Consider the following 20,705-nt stretch of genomic DNA (forward strand, 5'->3'; position numbering starts at 1 on the left):
CCTTCATTATGTAAAGTTCACAGTATGGTTATGGTTGAAAAACTACATTTATGTTATAAGAACTACTGCAGTTCTGACTATTTTGAAGATTTTAAAACGCCTTAATGTGCATATCCAATGTGTAGGCAGACATATGCTTCAATGCTTTTTCTTCTGCTGTGATTGTCAGAGCTCCACCTACACTGCCACCTGCGTTGTGTCTGTGTGCACCCTGGAGGGCCTTTCTAAATACAGCCCTGTGATTCTGGAAGTATTTCAACCTGCATGTTATGTATCGTGTGGTGGTGTATACGCACCACATCAGCAGGGAGCATCATGAAGAGAAGAAACGTTATTGCCCTCTCTGTTTGCAGTAATGTTTAAAGCAGTGATGCGAGTGACTCCTGACAGTGGGAAACCTCTGCAGTATGTAACCTCGTCGCTGTAGCTAAAAGGAAAATGTGCATTCAATAATTGTACCCTGTTTCTAAGGCTCTGACGGAGAACAGTCTCAAACGTTCTGCTGCGTCATCCAGCAAGATGCTGCAGCGGCCAATCAAAAACATGCAAGAGCACATTCCTGGAAAACTACCTTGCAACGTGAATGCTTTATCTTGTCTATTTTATGAGTATTGCCCATCGTTACAGTACATTACGTTATATGTCACTTGTTAGCTTTTATCCAAAGCGACTTACATACATTCAATACTGTGGGCAGTCCCCACAGGAGCAATTTAGGGTGCAGTGTCTTGCCTAGGGACACAACGACATGCTGACTGCAGTGGGGATTGAACCAGCACTGGTTCCCCTGATCGGAAGATCAACGCACTATCCCACTGAGCCACAGCCTCCCCCATACAGTGTTTTGGCATTGGAGCGTTTTAAAAGGCATTTAAGGGCATATATTACGCTCATTTTCATGTTCATATTTGTTTTTTGTGCCTCTACGGTGACATGTTTACATGCTTCCATTTTAAATAGCTATTTATTTTTCTCATACTGCCTGTGCTGCAGCACCTCTTTTCCCCCTCTGTCTGAAACCAGAGCCCAGTCTGCTCTGATTGGTTAGCTGGCTGGCTCTGTTGAGATTGAACCGCTTAGAGATGTCCCGTCCCTTAGCAAATCACATACAATGTGTTGGAGCGCTAGCCAATATAAGAGTGTTACATAGTGATGTCACTATGTTTCAAAAGTAACCAAAGGAGTTTAGACTTTGCAGACCATTTACGTGCACTAAAACCTACAGTATATAAAACACTACAGAAAAGGGAAACCCCCCCAAAAAGAATAATTGGGCCTCTTTAATAGAAGTTCTTATGATTGACAACATTCTGTCTCTAAACTTTAGGAACATTTGATGAGATGATGAGATGATCGCTGTAATGCTAATGAGGAGAAAAGTCACTCATGACTCCAAGTGCTGTTTGACACTCTCGTCAGTGTGAAATCTTTATGACTGGTGCATTAGGTCGGCGTGGTCACTCACCATAGTGTGGGATGATGGCCCAGGCCATGGCTGAGGCGTAGATTCCTCCGATCATCCAGAACATGCACAGCCAGCTCAGATGCTCTCCTCTCTTCTCCCGAGCCAACACCTCCGCAAAGTAGGAGAACACGATGGGCACCGCTCCACCAATCCTGCAAATACAGTTTGTTGTAATTAACCATGTTGGCTGCACGCGCCAACCGTCATTGTGATGATATGAATGTGTGTGATGACAAACATTTATAACTGATTTATGTTACTGGAAACAATTAGAGCTTGCAGCTGCATTTCTTCATTTGCCATTTTGAAAAATGTGAACATGATCTGTGAATGTGAAACAAATCTACACAACTCATTATCTCAAGTGATGAAGAACAACTTGTGACTATGCAATTAGATTTTCAAGAATATAGATTTTTAATCATCAAGGAAAAGCGTGATTTTGCCAGCGTGTCTTGTCACTTAATTTTTTTATAACTTTAAAAATAAGCTAGGCTCGAGCTGCTCATGTGTAAACTAATAAACAGGACAAATGACATCATGTCACCAGAAAGCTCCCAAATAAAGCACCTTGTTTTCGAGTATTCTCATATAATTATGTAACAGCAATACTTTAGCTCAAAGGCACAATGAGTTGGACTTCAAAGGTCACCTATAATGCGAAATCCACTTTTTCATGTCTTTTATACATAAATGTGTCCCCTCTGTGTAAAGAGATGCTAAAAGTTTCAGGAACAAAGACCCCTCTCTTTTTGTCCCGATCCATCTATATAGAAACCTGTCTGAAAAAGAGCTGATCACATTTTGGCCACTTTGTGATGTCACAATGTTTGTATGGGTTGTGCAACCATTAGCCAATAACCAACCAAGGTAACACCCCCACCTTATCACCTGAATCTCCTCCTAGAGCCCCATTGTGTGTTTTATTTATTTAAACCAATCATCTCGCAGAGGGGTGTGGCCAGCAGCAGCTCATTAGCATTTAAAGCTACAGACACAGAATCAGCACTTCTGAAACAGAGCTGAAACAGAGGGGTTTACGGCATGCTACAATGATCGGTTTGGTGTTTCAGCCAAACTCTACAGAGAAATGTTTCTATATATCTGAGACCTATAATATATTGTTGAAAAATAATATAATAGGGGACCTTTAACAAACTGTTGAGCTCACAACCTCTGTTTGAGTTGTATCCAAATAAATGCTCCTTGTGCCTTTCAAAATATGTGTGTATGAAAATATAGTTTTTCTGTTTTGGATGAAGAAAATGAGAAAGCCCCATATTAGCACACAGGATATTACAGTGTGTAATTAAATCCCTGATGCATCATCCCTTTTACTTTTCCTCAAACTTCCGTGTTACATTATTTCACAGGATGTTGGATACATTTTGTTTTTCAGTCAATCGACCCGTATTAATACAGTTAGATGGTGGTCAAGCCACTCATGTGTTAATGTGACTGAACTGTGGAGCAGCGTCAGCAGGAGCCCATCTGTGTCTGCAGTTTGATTCACAGCTTCAGAGTTTTTAGAATAAATTAGAAAGTGATGCAGTTAGACAACAATAAGTTATAAATGTTAAGAGAGAAAGTTGTACTGCCACATAAGGTGAAAGGTATACTCTATTTATGATTCATTGTTGTTTATCGTTGGACTCTCATGCCCAGTTAGCATTAGAAAACAATACAATATATGTTTAGCTTGTTTTACTATACATCTTTAGACTAACGCTCAGCTATTTTTCAACTGTATCCCAATGTTTTTCTTTCTCTTTGATTTTAGGATGAAAAAATATAGATTTGGAAATGTATGTTTTTGAATAATTAAAATGTTTACATTAGGGCCGGGACTTTAACGCGTTAATTAAGATTAATTAATTACAAAAAAATTAACGCGTAAAAAAAATTAACGCATTTTAATCGCACTTATTTTTGCACCGCGGAACGTTTCTCACTGGATGAGTTTCAGGGGTACCGATTATACTGGAGCACCAACTAACGTTCATGACTTCAGACAACAACAAACCACAGTGAACAATAGTCAAAAATGAACGAAGAAGCTGATGAGACCGCTTTGGTTGGCCCCGTGGATGGGACATTTTGTTTTAAAAAACGGACGGATGGAAGCGTCAGTAAGAGCACGGTTGTTTGCAAATTATGCAAAAAGGAATTTGCATATCACCGCAGCACATCAAGCCTCAAGTATCACCTCAATGCAAAACCTATAGCAGCTAGCATGGAAGCTAGCGTGGACGTTAGCCCGTCTCGGAGTACAAGGACCCACACCCAATTCGCGTTGATCAAACAGTGGCCTATGCAACAGAGAGATTTTATTTTTCATCAGGATATTGGAAGAATAGGAGGGATTGAGGTCAATCACTGGCACTTTTTTATTTTATTTTAAATGGTACAGTACACTTTACGTTGAACTATTTATTATGTTGTTGGTGCAACTGGCACTTTATGTTGAACTGTTTATTGTTTTGGCCAAGGTTATTGAGAGAGTTGGACTGAAATGTATTAGATTTGTTAAATCAACTGTTGGTAAATCAAAAAAGTCTGTTATGGTCTCTGAAGCAACAGAGAGATGTTTTCTAATAGTCAGGGTTTCCAATGTTCTGAATGTACTTGAAAGTATTGTGTTTTACTTAAAAAACAAAGTGTTATAGTTTACAGAAGGTTTACCTACCTATAGGCTACCTGCATCTCTGAAATGTACTATATTCCTAAATATGCTATTACTACACTTTATGGCAAAAATTGCACTTTTCTGTTGGTCTTGGTTAAGTACCACCTTGAAAAAAATAAACAATATTTTGTTGCTTAAGCTTATGTATTCAGTCATTATTCAATGGTATACTAAAATCCATGTGAAAAAAATTGCTTCTCACTGTTCTCAGGTCAAATATTTATATGTGATTAAAAATGCGATTAATTGCGATTAATTAATTACAAAGCCTGTAATTAATTAGATTAATTTTTTTAATCGAGTCCCAGCCCTAGTTTACATATTATTATCTTCTCAGTATAAATGTTTTTTCTTTGTATTAAACATGTATTTACATTAAATTAGTTTTACAGGTGACTTATGGCGCATTTCCATTGCAGGGCCTCGCTCGGCTTAGTACGGTATAGTTAGGTCTTGTTAGGCCTTGTTAGGATTGGCTCACTTTATGCTGCGTTTCCATTACAGTTTAGTAGCTGGGGCAGTAACTATAGTAACGCAGTGTAGGTGGAGCCGTGACGTCTAGCCAATGAGAACCCCAGTAAAACAACATCAGCCGTTAGCTGTTAGCCCTCAGAGCTCACAGCTCCTCATATCTGTTCAGAAACTAAACAAAAGTTAAACAAGTACAAACCACATACTGTCTGAGTCATACGTCATACGTCTGTATAGGCCGTTGTTGTGAGTGTGGACGGTCGGAGCATATACTGCGTTAGCTTAGTCGATCTCCATTTAGAAACACGCATTTTAAAAGGTGTAAATGTTGAAGTGAAATGCATCAATCTGGTGCACTTTGAGCACAACATGAATTTATGGATACAGCTCTCAACACTCACATGAAAGGGAGCTGTATACTTTTCAATAATCCAAAAATCTTTAGAATATGATCACAACCAATAACAAATCCTCTAAACTTGTTTACTCTTATCTTAGCCAAGAAATCATTTAATCATAAACTTTTTTCTTTTTTTTTCTTTTTCAGGGGGGCCACAGGGGGGTCCAAGGGCTGCCCCCCCCTGCCCCCCCCCCCCTAGAACCGCCCCTGGTTGTGGCTCCTGTCCAGGGACAACAGATAAGAGAAATAGCCTCATGGTTAACTCAGTTGCATTTACAGAAATGCTTTCCTATGTATTTATATCTTAAGTCATCTCTGTATGGACGCCACGCCAAAGACATTCCGTGTTTGGCAAGTTCAAAAAGTCTGAATGAACTTATCCTCCTTATCAAGTAAGCTTATGTTATTGAGGTAAGGAAAATCCTACTGAAACAACCAGAATATAAAGAAACAACAACAACAATCAATACTGGATTGTGTTTCTCCCAATTGAGGTTGTAAATAAAATAATAAGAACAAATACTGCTCACCTAGAAATCTGTTCAGGCAGATAAACCAGGAAAAAATGTAACATCCTAAAAGTAAATATATAAATCTCTTTTACTTGCAGACAGATGAGAATTAAGTGATGAAATAAAAGCTGCAAATCAGGTACCGCTGTCAGCACAGGGTGATTAAACGTGTGTGCTGGCGACAAGCTGGACTTATCGGCTGTAATGGATTAAATGGAGATATGTTGACACTAGGCTTGGGCGGTATGACGGTATTACGGTATACCAGGGTATTTCGAAATACCGTCGGTATGAGTTTCAATACCGTGACGTCACAGACTGTGCGCCAAATCATAGATGCGTTTCATTCTATTACACTGACACGGAGTTTTGACAGGGACGACATTGGTTGTAATGCACAGCACGCGCCAGCAGAGGGCAGGGGAGGGCAGTCCGTCTTTCCCGCTCTCAGAGCTCAGCACAGAGCTGAGCTGAGCAAGATGGCGGCAGCATTTGCCGGCCCCGAACTCGGACAACTAGTAAAAAAGAAAAATGCCTCTGCGCCTGTTTGGGACTATTTTGGGTTTACTCGTCGCCAGTGACTTCATCCAGCACAACGAGAGACGGAGGCACTTCTTTGGGAATGTTTAAGACGGGGTGAGTGAGTGTTGACATTTTTTAATCCTATGCAACTGGTTGATGGTTTTGTAGTCGAGGTCGGACGGTTTTAAAAACGAAAGCATTTACGTGCTAAACATTCACCCGAGTAATCAATGAATCAAATGGAAATAAGGTTTTTAACACATGCACGGAATAATATTGCCAAACTAGTTAGTGAATATAGCAAACTTTATTCAATAAGTGTTAGAAATTAAAATCAATGTTTTAATGGGGAAATGTAGTTTAAACATGCCGTCAGTTTTAATGCTCTTTTATACTGAAAAACCAGAAATTCTTGTGCACAAGCAGTTAAGCTTTTATTTTGAAAATCCTTCATCTACGCATGTAGCATGTGGCTAATATACGATTTCCTAAAGAGGTGAATTTAGTAGCAAAATGATATGGAGTGGTGCAAACCGAAGCCTACTGATTTAACACTACAACTATAGATGTCGAGATACTACCATGCTGAATATTAAATGAAGGTACAGTTTATTTGAATACATTATTGTTTACAGACGAGAGTAGCATGTGACAACATCCGGAATGACCGGAAACCAAACGAGCCGAGAAGTATTTTTTAGAGTATTGATTACAGCGTTTAGAATGTGTTAAATGAAAAGTGATGAAAGAGAATATGAGGAGAAAAGGCGTGTTGAGCATATATTGGATGTGAAAGGAGCCAATCCTCTGTTTAAATGCAACAACGGACATTGGAGACGAGGCGAGCCAGCAGGCGGGGAGGAGCCAGCAGAGGATATATAACAGCACCGGAGGAGAGATCCAACTCTTGGCTTCCCTAACGAGGAGCGGATCACAGCTGTTTGTCTGACTGAACAATATCATGCTTGTGACCAACCTGCGCCTTTTTTAATTAAAGTACCCAATTGAACTTTCACAGAGACTCCATTTAGTCTCCTTTTAAAGCTTCTCTCCTGGACGGGAGAATAACGAAAACAGTTTACATAAGTCAAGTATTTACTCCCGGAAAATGTTTATGTATGATGATATATTATTAACTTAGCTCACTATGGAAACAACGTCGGACATCTACAAACGCGTCCTGTATCCGATCTCAAAATGTGCCATTTGCACAATGTGTCATGTATGCAGCCCTTGTTTTGCACTTGCGCGCACGTCACGGCACTTTGCGAGCGTCTACCGGCTCGGGCTGCATTTTAGACCGAACATATAATATACCGTTCGAAACATCTATTTGCCGCCGAACGCCACCTCACTCAAGTCGACCCAAGTCATACCGTCAGTGGCAGCTGATGGAAAATATTTTTGGTGGGGCTGGCTGTTGATATAGTGAGTAAAAAAAATTTTGGGGGGAGAAATTACCCCTTAAATTGGGACTGATACCGTCATATACCGTATACCACGGTATGATGTCAGCAAGGTATGACGGTATGAAAAAAATGATACCGCCCATGCCTAGTTGACACATCATTTTCCTGTACTGTTTATTTTAGCACCATTAGAAAAAACAAAGACAGATTCTGATAAATAAACGGACTCTAAAGCAGTCTGAAAATAATCATTTCTAATTGTTCTGTTTTTGTTTTAATCAAAAATACACATAACCCTTTGTTATATAATATTATTTCATACTGTATGTTATTTGATATTTTACTTACATTTCTTTTATACAGTTTATAGATCATATTTTATCTTTCTTTCTTACTTTTCATGTTTATATAACTTCTTCTTTATTCATTTTAAAATGGAAAAAACAATTTCCCCTATGAGATTATAGACTTCCATCAGTCATTATAATTGGTCAGAATAGGTAAGAACTCTCCTATAATTAGAACTGTTTCATATATTTACTGTTTATTGGCTTGCTCAGTAGCTAGAAGTGTGATATGGACCTGTTTGAGTTACAGATGATCTGTGATGTCAGATCTCAAGATGGGAGGGTTAGTCATTTATCCGTTTACTACGATCAGCCAAGCAGACCACACCAACGCTTTAATAGACAGATGTTCATTTACTGTGCTGTGCTCTTTTTTGCTAACGTTTTTGTTTTGCTTCGTTCTGTCGCTCCCTTCACTCTCAAGGGATAAGGGCTGATAAAAGGCAGTTAAAATATCCTCTTGACATGTCCTTAGACTTTAGAGGAAAGAAGACAGCAGAGGAAGTGTTGTTAAAGCCTTCAGAGGGGATTTAGTTATAGAGGAGTACAGGGTGTAAATTAGAAAAATATTCTAGTACTTACCCGAAGCCAGACACCATGCGGCAGACGAGGAACATGCTGTATCCTTGGACAAAAGAGGAGAGGAAGGCGAAAAAGCCGTTGACGGACATGGAGATCAGCAGGCACTGTTTACGGCCCAGCTTGTCTGACAGGCCTCCCCAAAAGAAAGCTCCAAACATCATCCCCAGATAGACAACGCTGCCTGGAGACACGGAGAGAGGGGTGCAGAGAAAGATGTGAATTATCACAACCACCGAGTCAAATGTTTGTCAGTGAAACAGCAGAGCGAATAACACACTGCACTTTGGAAAAAAGGGAGACAGTTTTCATTGAAACTAATATCTAACCTTGCCTGTCTGCTATTTCATTCTTAGCAAGTCATGCACAGTTTTCATGTACAGTCATTTTTCAGCGGTGAAAAGAACTGCCTGTCTGAACACAAAGTTCAACGGTAAGAGAAATATTAAAACAGAGAAGTTGAAAGCATAAAACTAACAGTTGAAGGACGCTAAACTGGCACAAAGAGGAGAGGAAAACGGCAGGTTCAAAGCATAATAAAGCAGATTTTAGCAGCTAGATGGCCCATTTGTTTAGTGTTTTATATTGTTTTAGTGCTGAGGATCCTTCTCAAAGTGCCATTTTCTCTGCAAAATCTACATTTCTATCCAACCAATATAGTGAAGCGTAGCTGCAGCACATAATACTCTGAGCCAGTTTCAATAGTACTTGTCCATTACACAAGAAAGAAATGTTGTTGTGCTGTTGGATTGGTCTGACAAGCATTGCATTAGTTTTGGACACACACAGATAAAAGCATTGCACTTAAAACAAACACAACTGCTACACACCAGCTGTAGCATTTAGTGTTGTTTTCCAAGTGCATCCGGGGAGTACCAGAGCTCAGATGGAAGTTGTTTCGGTTATTTCCTCCTCCATCGACAGAACACTGAGAGGTTTTATAAATAGCAGGTATGGGATCGATTAGTTGAGCTTGGCTTGGAGCACAACAACATTGTAAATCTACTTTATATTGCTCTGGGTTTTGACTGTACTGAAGGCATAGTTTTTCTATTTCCTAAGTCTTAATTATGATGTTCAGGCTTTAGCCGGGTCAGTATCTGGTAGCAAGCATTGTGGCAACACAATGATAAACGTATAAAAGAATGAAGTTACAGCAGCTGCTCAATGGACATTAATGTGTTCCTGAGGCTTTATTTTGCATTGGAGGTGTGTTTGCATTTCATTTGATCTTTTGATTGGTATCAATATCTGTAAACCAAACAATAAGGTTTTGACTCCATTTAAATTCTGTATGACCTCATCCACAATTAAACAGGTATTTATTTTAATCATGTTTTTTACTCTATAGCCCATTTTTCAACTCTTTTCCTCATAACAAAAGCTCAAAACAGTGCAGACTGTTTTTATCAAGCCAAAAAAGCTCCTCGCCTACACATCAACACAGAAACCAGAGTTCACCCTGGCAGGAATACAAAAAAAGCAAGTTTTTCAGTTACCTGAAATGCAAATTTGGTTTGAAAGGAAGGCCAAATTAATAGAGAAAGCTATGTTTTGTAAAACAGTACGTGTGGACTAGCCCTGATACAATTGCTGAGTAGGTGTTAACTAATACTTCCTATAGTAACTGTGGGGTAAACGGGACTGTAGTTGACCTCTCTAGTTGGGCATTCGTCTCTCACTGCTGCTTTTTTACGCAGGAAGTTGTGGTCGTTTCTCTTTCTGTCCCTGGCAGCATAGAGAAGGCTGGTGAAGAATAGGTGGGGGTTGTCAGGAATATAAATAATACACTTTGCTCACTATGTTCTAATCAAAATGCTAATGTGTTTTGAGGAGGAGATGCCATTGTTTATGGAGGCAGCAGCAGAAAGAGCGCAGACAGAGGAGAGGACGCCTTTTCTGTTTTTTCTTGCTTTTTATTCCCCCCTCTGTGTTTGGGGTGATGGGACAGATACGGTGAAAGTAGAGAGGCTTATCGAGCAGCGCAGACATGATGTTGAGAGCTGGTGATTCATTACAGGTGACAGCCACTGGATCTATCTGTTCACCTTGCTGCAGGGAGGCTCTCCTACTGGCAGCACAATATAAAGAGCAAGCTACGCAAGCTTATAAATATCAAAGTGAATATCAAAACAGCTGCACAAACTGGAGAAATCTTTTGATGGTGTAGCTTCACACAAACAATGAATCTGAACGCATGTACTCAAAAAGATGCTATCTGGTAACTCCCACTCATTGGTTTTATGGCTCTCCATACACTGGGGTTGTATCCGTAATAAAAGGGGAGGGTAGTGGGGGTGATGGGGCATCTGAGACGCATTGTAAATCTTTCTGAGATTGGATTTGTGATTTATACAGGGTTCAGACTCAGGTCAGACCTTAAAATCTCTGCTAGCCTCAAGATATGCAGGGCTGTTATGTAAAGCAGTGGAGAACAGGGACACTATGTGTGTTTAGCAACTATCTGATGTTCACCTGCACAATTCAAACAAGAGAATCAGATCAGTTTTAAACTATCGACCTCAAACTGGTAAGTCCTCAAAAAATAAGAAAAACGTCTAACCCGTCTTTACGATGAAGGGACCGTACTTGATGGTAACACATATTGACAAGCACTCAAGAGTCCAACAAATTACTACATTTATGTGTTTAAGACAAAATAAAAATGTGTGTGTAAGACAAAGGAAAGATGCTCTGGGTCTCGGCTATTCATGTAGTGCGAGCACAGTTGGGAAGTAATTTAAAAAAGAGTAAAGATAGGGCCCAAAAAGTCATCAGGATACATTCTCTGTGAAACATAGATCTATGTTTTGCTAGTCCAGCTAGTATTTATATTTATATTACAAGGGATATGTGAACACTTTTTGTAATATAGTTTTTAGTTATTCCTGCCTTATCTGAAACAAGAGAAACAGGAATGGCAGGGGAGAAAGAGACGGGATGATTGAAAGCAAGCAGAAAAGGGCCAGATTCAAACCCAGGCAGCTGCAGCACACGCCTTTAAATGTTCTTCCCTGATGAGCCACTGGGGCGCCTTTGACCAGCTGGGGCCATTATGAAAAGGGCTGCAAAGTATATGCATCTTTTGGGACCACAAAGTCTGCATTTAGGTCCTTGAGATATTTCCATCTGGAGTGGAGGACCAACACACCAAGATTGCACTCCTAAAACATATTTTCCTACGAAGCCCTGCAGGTATAGACTTGCAGAATATGTTTGTAGCCTTTATTTAACCAGGTGAAAATCCCATTGAGATCAACGATCTCTTTTTCAAGGGAGACCTGCAGCACATTGGTTACACATAAAAACAACAGAAAACAAAAAGGACATCATACAACATAATTACAGGGGTATAAATTAGCAACCTATTCACAATGACAGATATCTAATAACATGTAATCTATCCGAGCTTTAAAATGATGCAAGGGAACCAAAAAGCTCAGTTTCAATTTGTTTTGCATAGTGTTCGAAGCTAGAGGAGCAGCACACATAAAAGCTTTAGTACCTAAAACAGTCCTAGCATTTGGCACATGTAAGAAAAACACATCCTGGAATATAAAATGATATCTACCACAAGAGGCTAGTTTGAATATAAACAGAGTTTTCCCTTTAAACACATGTGTGAAATTGCCCAGCAGGAACACTGTGGTTTGCACTAACATAATAACTCTCACTAAAGTTTTACTGAGCGCACCTGAACAGCAGTGCTATCTTTTCTTTAAGCAATAGGTCCCAGCAGACAGAGTCTCCGGTCTTTCTAACGCAGGGGTGTCAAACTCAAGGCCTGGGGGCCAAATCCGGCCCGTGACTTCATTTTCTGTGGCCCCACAAGAGCTTGCAAAGAATATTATATGTTTACTATATGGTTACATGATGATTTTCAGAAGCACGTTGCCCATAAACTACATGTCCCGCAATGCATCTCAAATGAGACTTTTTTCTCAGAATTTGACTTTATTTCTTGTAAATATGCCTTTTTTCTCAGAATTAGACTTTTTTTCTTCTAAATATGACTTTTTTCTTAGAATGTGCCCTTTTCTCAGAATTTGACTCTTTTTTCAAAATGTCACTTTTTTAATGTTGTTTTTTTTGGACTTTTGGACTTTTTTTTAAAAATTTGGCTCTTCTTTTAAAATCATTTTGTGACATTCTCACTGAAGAGACTTGCAATTATTTGCTCCAGACTTCTGCTTTCAGACGTAGTTAATTATGAAGTTATTACCCTATCTCAGAGGTTCCCAAAAGTGGGGGGTCGCGACAGGCGATAGGGCCTATCTGATAATAATCCAATGCAGAGGCAATAATGTAATATAATACATTATTTTATATATTTATATATTTTTTTTTATATAGTCTTAAAGTTAAACCGGCCCTTTGAGTGCAGCCATAATGCTGATGTGGCCCGCGATTAAATTGAGTTTGACACCCCTGTTCTAACGGAACATTCACTGTAGTTTATCTCTGCAACAGAGGGATTATTATATACTTCTCTCTTGACACCATTCTGCTGTGTTTTCTCTCCACACCACCATGCAGTGTTCATGGATGAGAGGAGACAGACAGCAGTCAGTAGCATCAAGCGCTAGTTTCCTCAGAGGGAACATCCAGCACATTGTGTGAGAGAGATTCCCAGAGGATTGTCGTGATTGACAGGTGGGTTACAGCAGGGAATGAGAGCAGAGGAGGGGGAAGTAAGAGGGGTGGGGGGGGCACAAGGGAGCGCGACATATTCCTTGGGTATTAATTACTTCGAAACCTGCTGATTTGTTTTCGTAATGCTGCAGTTCACTTCAGACTTCTGTCCTATTCAAGTTAATTTACTGTTATTATTTGTTTACAGTACAAGAACAAATAATAACATCCAAACATGATCTACACACACTCACATACAATGCAATCCGCTATCATAGAGGGAATATTATTAATTATAATTATTAATACATTTTGTGGTCAGAAAGAAGACTAGAAACAATTACTTATTATTTGTTGCCTAAAGCTAAAAACGAATTGTTTTGAAGGTGCTATTATGCTCATATTCACATGAATCTCCCGCACCGGACACACAAGCACACGGTTTTATTGTCTCGCGCTTGTACTGTCATATGATGATTTGATTGGCTGGCGCTTTTCTCAACTGTCAGCGCGAGCAACGGAGGCAAAGCGACGGAACCACAATGCAGTTCGGCAAAGCTTGACGTCACCCCATTCAAAGTGAATGGGAAGCGTCTCTGTTGAAGCATGCAACGGAACCGTGTGGACATTACGTTGCATAGTGATGTCACTATCTTACAGGAGTAAACAAAGTTTAAATGGCCCCGAAGTGACGTTTCACTTTAGCTGTGAGTGCACCAGATGGATAACAGTTAACAAATAACCCGAGGATTTTTTTTATCAGGTGAGTTCATGAGTCAATCATTTTCAAAAAGATTTCATATATTCCTTAAAGGTTTTCACCCACACCTTATTTTTCTACACTTCAAATGATGAATTCTTGTTGCACACTCTAATATATACTTCAAAAAAGTAGTGTCTTTGCCTGGACAGTGAATGGGAGAATAGAGCCTGTGGTGGTGTTGAGAGGAAACACAGAGTGCAGGGACTGAAGAGATGGCAGTGCATGTTGTTGTCCCTGGATCTTTTAATTAGCTAACCTCAGGCGGCAGCAGAGCCTTTTTATTACAGCATTAGCTTCTGATAGTATTTGTGATTGGATTACACATGTGAATCAAGTGCAACACACAATGCAAAAAGGATTGCCATTTATTACAGAAAACTCCTTCCTCTTATGCAGATATACTCCTTGAGCTCTTCACTCTGGGCTACACCTGCAGCTTGGCTTCATGCAAGTAGGATGGAGTTTTAAGCAAACATCCTCAAAATGCTAGTGCAGGAAAACACCAGCAGATAAATGAAAGCCATATGTTAAAGGGAAAAAGAGGGGAAAGCGTTGATGTAAAGCTGCGCTCCCCCTCTCTTTCTCGGGGGAGTTACATGAGCCAGTCTACCATAGCTAAACTGCAGTGGAGCACAATGCTGCAGAGATTAAACTCCAGCCCATATCTTCAGATCGCCTGCTACGAGACACGCAGAGAGTGTAAGAGAGGGATTACAGCAGGGTGGCAGAGAGGACAGACGAGAGCACGCAGAGAAAAGAAACCCTGGAGCGTCTCATATCTGAACAGCATCTCACCTTTTTATATAATGCCGAAGAGATATCTGTCTTTTGAAAAAGGCACAGTATTTATTTATCGGAGGCACGATGCCTGTGATGCATGCTAATGAAGGAATGCCTTTAAGAGGGAATTCAGAAAAATAATGTGTTATCAAAATGTTAATGTAAAGGGACTTTATTGCAGCTTTTTAGTACCTTTTTGAAAGAAATAAAAACACTTTCATTTTGATTCTTGGTCATGGGTATAGTAAACACTATGTTTCAGGAATGAACTAGGGAATCTGAAGTTCGGGTTTGTTTAACTTAAAGTTAAGGTTAATTTCTCTTCTATTATTTGCATGTTTCTTTTTGCTTTTCAAAAAGGTATTAATGTTGTTCAATGTTGATTCATTATCAAATATCCACAAATGTGTCCAAATAAATTCGCACACCTTTCCTGGCAGAAGTCCTGACCTCAAAATGACTCAGCTGCACATGGCTGGAAAACCCCTTCATGCTTAATCAATATCTATCTGTGTGTGAGTTGTTGATGTAACACAGAACATGATCCAGCCAACAAAATGAAAAATTCTACCAGCCTGCAAAACTCAATACTCCTGTAATTACTTCTGCTGGTAGTATTACATGTGCTTTATACTGTATTATTTCATTTTCTCTAAGGAATTATTTATTGTGCACTCATTATAATAAACGCCCAATACGTAATGTGAGCTAAAGATTGTGCTGTAACCAGATGTGTCTGTGTTTGAAGCTCATTTCCTCAATTTCATTATTCCTCTCATGAGTCTTTTCCCCAATACATATCCACTGAGGAGCCTCTAATTGACCACTTATAGAGTCAATTACCTTCATGCAGAAAAACACCAATGTGTACTGTGCAATGGTTAATCCTCATATCAAACTGAGTATATACACACATCATTTATTAATGCAGTGTGTGAGTGAGTTGTTAAAATGAGTCATTCCTTCTATTTTTCTCCCTCCTGTCTCCCACTGAGAGATGAGTCAGAATATGGGTGAAATCTTGGTGAAAAATAAGCCTTTCTACTCCCAAGAGACAAAAACAGTAGCCATTCTCTTTTAGTTTATAAAACTACAACCAAAAATAAAATATGTTTTATCTTTATTTTACCTTTAAATGAGAATGATAGGCGACAAGAATACTTAATTATGTAAATGATAGGAATGGTCTTTGCCGTGCATCTATTTTTGGTATGATGGAGACAAATTATGAAGCCAAATCGCGCACAAATATACAAACACATTAGTGGCATTCATAACTTTTCCAGAGTGTGGGAGAGATCCATTTACAGTAGCTAAACACACCTCCTACTCATGAATCAAAATACCTGGTGCCATGACAACCCACTGGTAAGCTCCTGAAGCAATTCGATTAAGTTGAAAGTGTCACCCACTACTCTTCATGCATTTCATAAACACACACACCATAAGCAGGGTGCTAGCAGGGAAACTGATTCCTCTAGTTTGCACGCCAAGTATTCCTACCAATCTGTCACTTCATGGTATCAGTATCCAACTCCATGCCTGCAGAGTTTACTTTACAAGGCGTCTGCTAGGAGATGAAATTCAGATGGTTCAGTATACATAAAAGTCTGGACTTCTCACTGTCACTCACCAATAAGATATTCAGGATCTTGACTGTGTGACAGACACACTAGTGTTGGCAATATATCTGGATATCAGCCAGTTCACATTCAAATTCACAGCAAAACTGATAAAGTGAAGTGCTTTCAATCAATATATAGATACTGGCTGCAACCTGTTTCCCCTTTATCATCACTCAAGACTGGCAATACTGCCACCAGGTTCAATTTGGTTGTCACTGTTACCCAATTAAAGAGGCCCTGTTATGCTTTTTAGGGGTGTCCCTTTCCTGTAGTGTGTTGTATAGGTTTTTGAGCATGTAAAAGATCTGCAAAGGCTAAAATCCCAAGGTTCCCTAGGGATTTTATCTCCTACACACTCCCCCCCAGCTTCAAACGCCTCCATTGGACTCCTTAGTTTACTTCCGTAAAATAATTATATCACTAAGTAACCCTCGCCCCTCTATTGGCTAGCGATCCAACACACTGTACATGATAGGCTAAGGGGTCGGACATCTTTAAGCGATTGACCAATCTCAACAGAGCCGGCCAGCTCACCAATCAGAGCAGACTGGGCTCTGGTTTCAGACAGAGGGTGAAAAGAGGTGCTGCAGCACAGGCAGTGTGAGAAAAATAAAGAGCTTTTTGAACATTAAAGCATGGAGACATGTCACAGTAGAGACACTAAATACACATATGAACCTTAAAATGTCATCTTTAATCCACACACATGCTTACCCAGCCATCCAGCACCAGAGTTTTTTACACACATGTCTGTCTCAGCACTGGGGAGGACGAAGCCAACCACGAACACCTCCACGCCATCAGACATGAGTGCCAGTCCGAGGACGAAGAACAGCTGCCACTGGAACCTCCCGTGGCCACACTCCTGCATGATGAGCTCGTACTGCTGGGCCAGCTCCTCCTCGTCCGTCTGCCTCTCGCTCTCCAGCTCCTTGTGACTCTTCAGGCTGTCAGAGACCGGCTGACCCAGAGCCACCTGACCGTCCCGCAGCTTCCCTTCATTGTGGGCCGGGACGCCTTGGTACTCCCCCTCGTAGATCTCATCCTCATCGTCGTGGCCCTCTGTGTCATCACTGGAGGCCCCTTCCTCATCGTTGGCGTGCTGACCGTTAGCATTGTAGTTGTTCTCGTCTTCTTCCTCGTTCTGGAAACGGTTGTAGCTGCGATGAGTCGAGTATTCATCTGAGGCTCGATCAACTGCTTTGCCTACATTTTTGGCAGCTTGCCTCTTTGCTTCCTTAGCGATGTCCTTGGCACCTTTTGCCAAGGAAACCCTGTCGTTGTGCGTTTCATCCATCTTGGCACGAGGAAGTGTGGCACTAAAAGTTTTTTTAATGAAACTTAAGTTATTTTTTCCTTTCTTTCTTGTGTTCTATTCCCTGACAGAGTAAGGTAAGTCAGCTGCCAGGACACCAACGATTAAGTAATGACCCGAGATCTCAAATTGGAAAGATCCTCCTGCCTGTCAGAGCTCAGCAAAAGAGATCACCAGCCTGTAGGGACAGAAAAAGAAAAGAAAAGTTAAGCCTGATAAGCCGCATAACTGCAGATACATAACTGGAGTATTTCTTGGCACACTGAAACACAAAAAGAAACACTTCAAACGAGCATTCAAACGCAATGACAGCCAAATTGATACAAGGTGAAATGTACTAATGCAATGGAAAGGCTTCACTAAGAGGGACTTAGCAAAAGATACATTTACACACTTAAGACACTCAATCAAAATATAAAATACAACTCTTCATCTTATGAGAACCATAAATGCTTGCATCATCCGACAAAATAAATGTTGCCCTATTTTTGCTCTACAAATACAGTACTACAGACCCCTATAAATATAATGCAATGCAATTCACAAGAACCATAACAAGATTTCAATGAACACATTTTTTGCAATTGCAGACAAAAATAGCTTCTCAAAGGTTAGACCTTTTGCAGAGATCTTATATATAGATATGAACCGCTAGGTGTACCTAATAAACAGCGGGTTTTGTGGACGTGTAGACAAATCTTCTAAACCTTTGGTAGAAATTGGATACAGCGCTATTTGTGGACAAAACAACAACTTTACTCAAAGTGTTGCTGAACTACAGTATGTCTTTTTTTGTATTCTACAGAGGAAAACGTCTACTTCTAAGAGGGCCATCAATGATCCCATTTAATTGAAAATCAATCCAAACTAATGCGATTAATTGCAAAAAAAAAAGCTAAAACATGTTGTTCCAGTAATAGGTCCGTCAGCAAAGATCGCAAACTAATGAACCCCATTTAATTACAACTCGTGTCCTTGAAGTATGTCTGGAGTCTCACAGGACTGTGTCTCTCACAGTATAACAAACCCACTGAGAACTGTAGTCCTTTAGTGATTTATCCTAGTTTACTGAGGACATGACAGCGGTAGGTCTTACTATTAAAGAAGAAACCCCCTGAAGTCTAACAGCTTGTGGTCATCACTGTACTCATTAACAGGACCACAGTCAAGTCTCTGTGACCTCTCTGGGTCTGCTACCTCTCGCGATGTGTACAAAAACAAAGCAGCCATCTGAAAAGTCACGGTGACCCCCTCAAATCAACAGCACTGCTTTGTGGCTTCACTTTCACACAGACAGAACATTAACTGTAAAACATCATCAGACCCTCAGCATCAGACCCTCAGTATCAGACCCTCAGCATCAGACCCTCAGCATCAGACCCTCAGTATCAGACCCTCAGCATCAGACCCTCAGCATCAGACCCTCAGCATCAGACCCTCAGTATCAGACCCTCAGCATCAGACCCTCAGCATCAGACCCTCAGTATCAGACCCTCAGCATCAGACCCTCAGTATCAGACCCTCAGCATCAGACCCTCAGTATCAGACCCTCAGCATCAGACCCTCAGTATCAGACCCTCAGTATCAGACCCTCAGCATCAGACCCTCAGTATCAGACCCTCAGCATCAGACCCTCAGTATCAGACCCTCAGCATCAGACCCACAGCATCAGAACCTCATTCTCAGACCCTCAGCATCAGACCCTCAGCATCAGACCCTCAGCATCAGACCCTCAGTATCAGACCCTCAGCATCAGACCCTCAGCATCAGACCCTCAGTATCAGACCCTCAGCATCAGACCCTCATTCTCAGACCCCCAGTATCAGACCCTCAGTATCAGACCCTCAGTATCAGACCGAACACATCCAGCTTCTGAATTCAGGAACTAAACTATGATCTGAACACACTCAACAAAACTCCCACACACTTTCTGTTAAGCAAAAATCACAACAAAATGTACAGTGTTATCATATCAATGGTTTTACCAACTTGTATTCTGAAATGTCCAAATACTTTTAGGAATATTGTGAGAAAAGCAGTTTTTGGCTTTTAGTGCAGCAACAGGCTTGGGGAATAATGGATTACAGTACATCTATCAGGATCTTTTGGGTTTTTTAAGATTCAATCATATTACTGATACATTCCAAATGGGAATTTCACTTTCTTTGGTTCATTTGTACTTTTTTAAAATTCAGTAGGTGTTCCTATAATACACTTACATAGAAAACATCTTATTGAAATGTCTTTATCATATATTTATCAACATTGCATTTGATATTGACGTTATTCAGAAGTAACAGAAAGCACTAAGGTTACATTACTTTTATGTTTTGATACTTATTGTAACGGAAATAAATTGCTGCCACTCTAGTGTCTGTGCGATAAAGCTGCAATACTGAAAAGCAGTGTATTAGCGTGGTTCATATGAGGTAACAAACACACAGATATTACCCAAATGTGCAGATTCCATCGGCTTGTTGTGACACAAATACTCATAATTTTTAATTCAGTGCACATTTGTGTCAAGTCAAACAGAATTGGACTAGGTTTGATTTCATAAATATCCCTCATACCCTGCTTCATTTATTCATTTGGGTTACACATTCAGAAATATTAGATTTTTGAAATGTGGCTTTTGTGAACATGTTTTCTGTCACAGCTTGTTCACATCTGAATCGTGTTCCAGGGCTGGGAATGTCATCCTGTATGACTGAGACCCCTTAAGGCTCTCTAATGCGGCCCTGGCATGGCCCCTCAGAAGACCTGTCAACACACGGGGCCCGAGCTGTCTGTCTGCCACACAGCGAGCGTCAGGCCCACAGACGGCCGCAGGAGAAACACCAGCAGGCTGCGGCCCACACATCACACTCAGAGACCCTCAGCAGTACGGTTACTGACAGAAGCAATACACACTACAGACAGAACAAAAGGAAAACCCCAGAAGATGCAAAAGACGTGTACAGGAGCGTTTCATGGCTATCTGACTGGAAAACACTCAAATGTACCAGGCATCTTCTCTTGCTAATGTCTGGCATTAATATGCTTAAACCTAACATTAAATCCTCCATGATGATGCAAATGAAAAGATACATTAAAAAGATGATATTGTTTTAAAATATAGAAGAGTTTTTCCAGCCCTTACAACTGCAACAGAGTGACAAGTGTTCTCTTTAGTGGGTCGCTTCCCGTCCGTTTCAAA

The 20,705-nt window shown here is 40.3% G+C and overlaps 1 protein-coding gene across 1 annotated transcript in view; it reads right to left on the reverse strand.

Moving 5' to 3' along the window:
• The window catches only part of LOC307024909 (synaptic vesicle glycoprotein 2C-like), a 49,128-nt gene that overhangs the window by 22,219 nt on the left and 6,204 nt on the right, over window positions 1–20,705 (reverse strand). The window contains exons 2-4 of the mRNA XM_079659394.1: window positions 16,906–17,684; window positions 8,395–8,575; window positions 1,466–1,617 (exon numbers count right to left, since the gene is read on the reverse strand). Coding sequence (XP_079515520.1) covers window positions 1,466–1,617; window positions 8,395–8,575; window positions 16,906–17,488 — 916 coding nt within the window. The 5' untranslated portion in view covers window positions 17,489–17,684. The remainder of the gene's footprint in view (window positions 1–1,465; window positions 1,618–8,394; window positions 8,576–16,905; window positions 17,685–20,705) is intronic.

This window comes from Notothenia rossii (genome assembly GCF_949606895.1).
Source record: "Notothenia rossii genome assembly, chromosome: 11".
NCBI classification, from domain to species: Eukaryota; Metazoa; Chordata; class Actinopteri; order Perciformes; family Nototheniidae; genus Notothenia; species Notothenia rossii.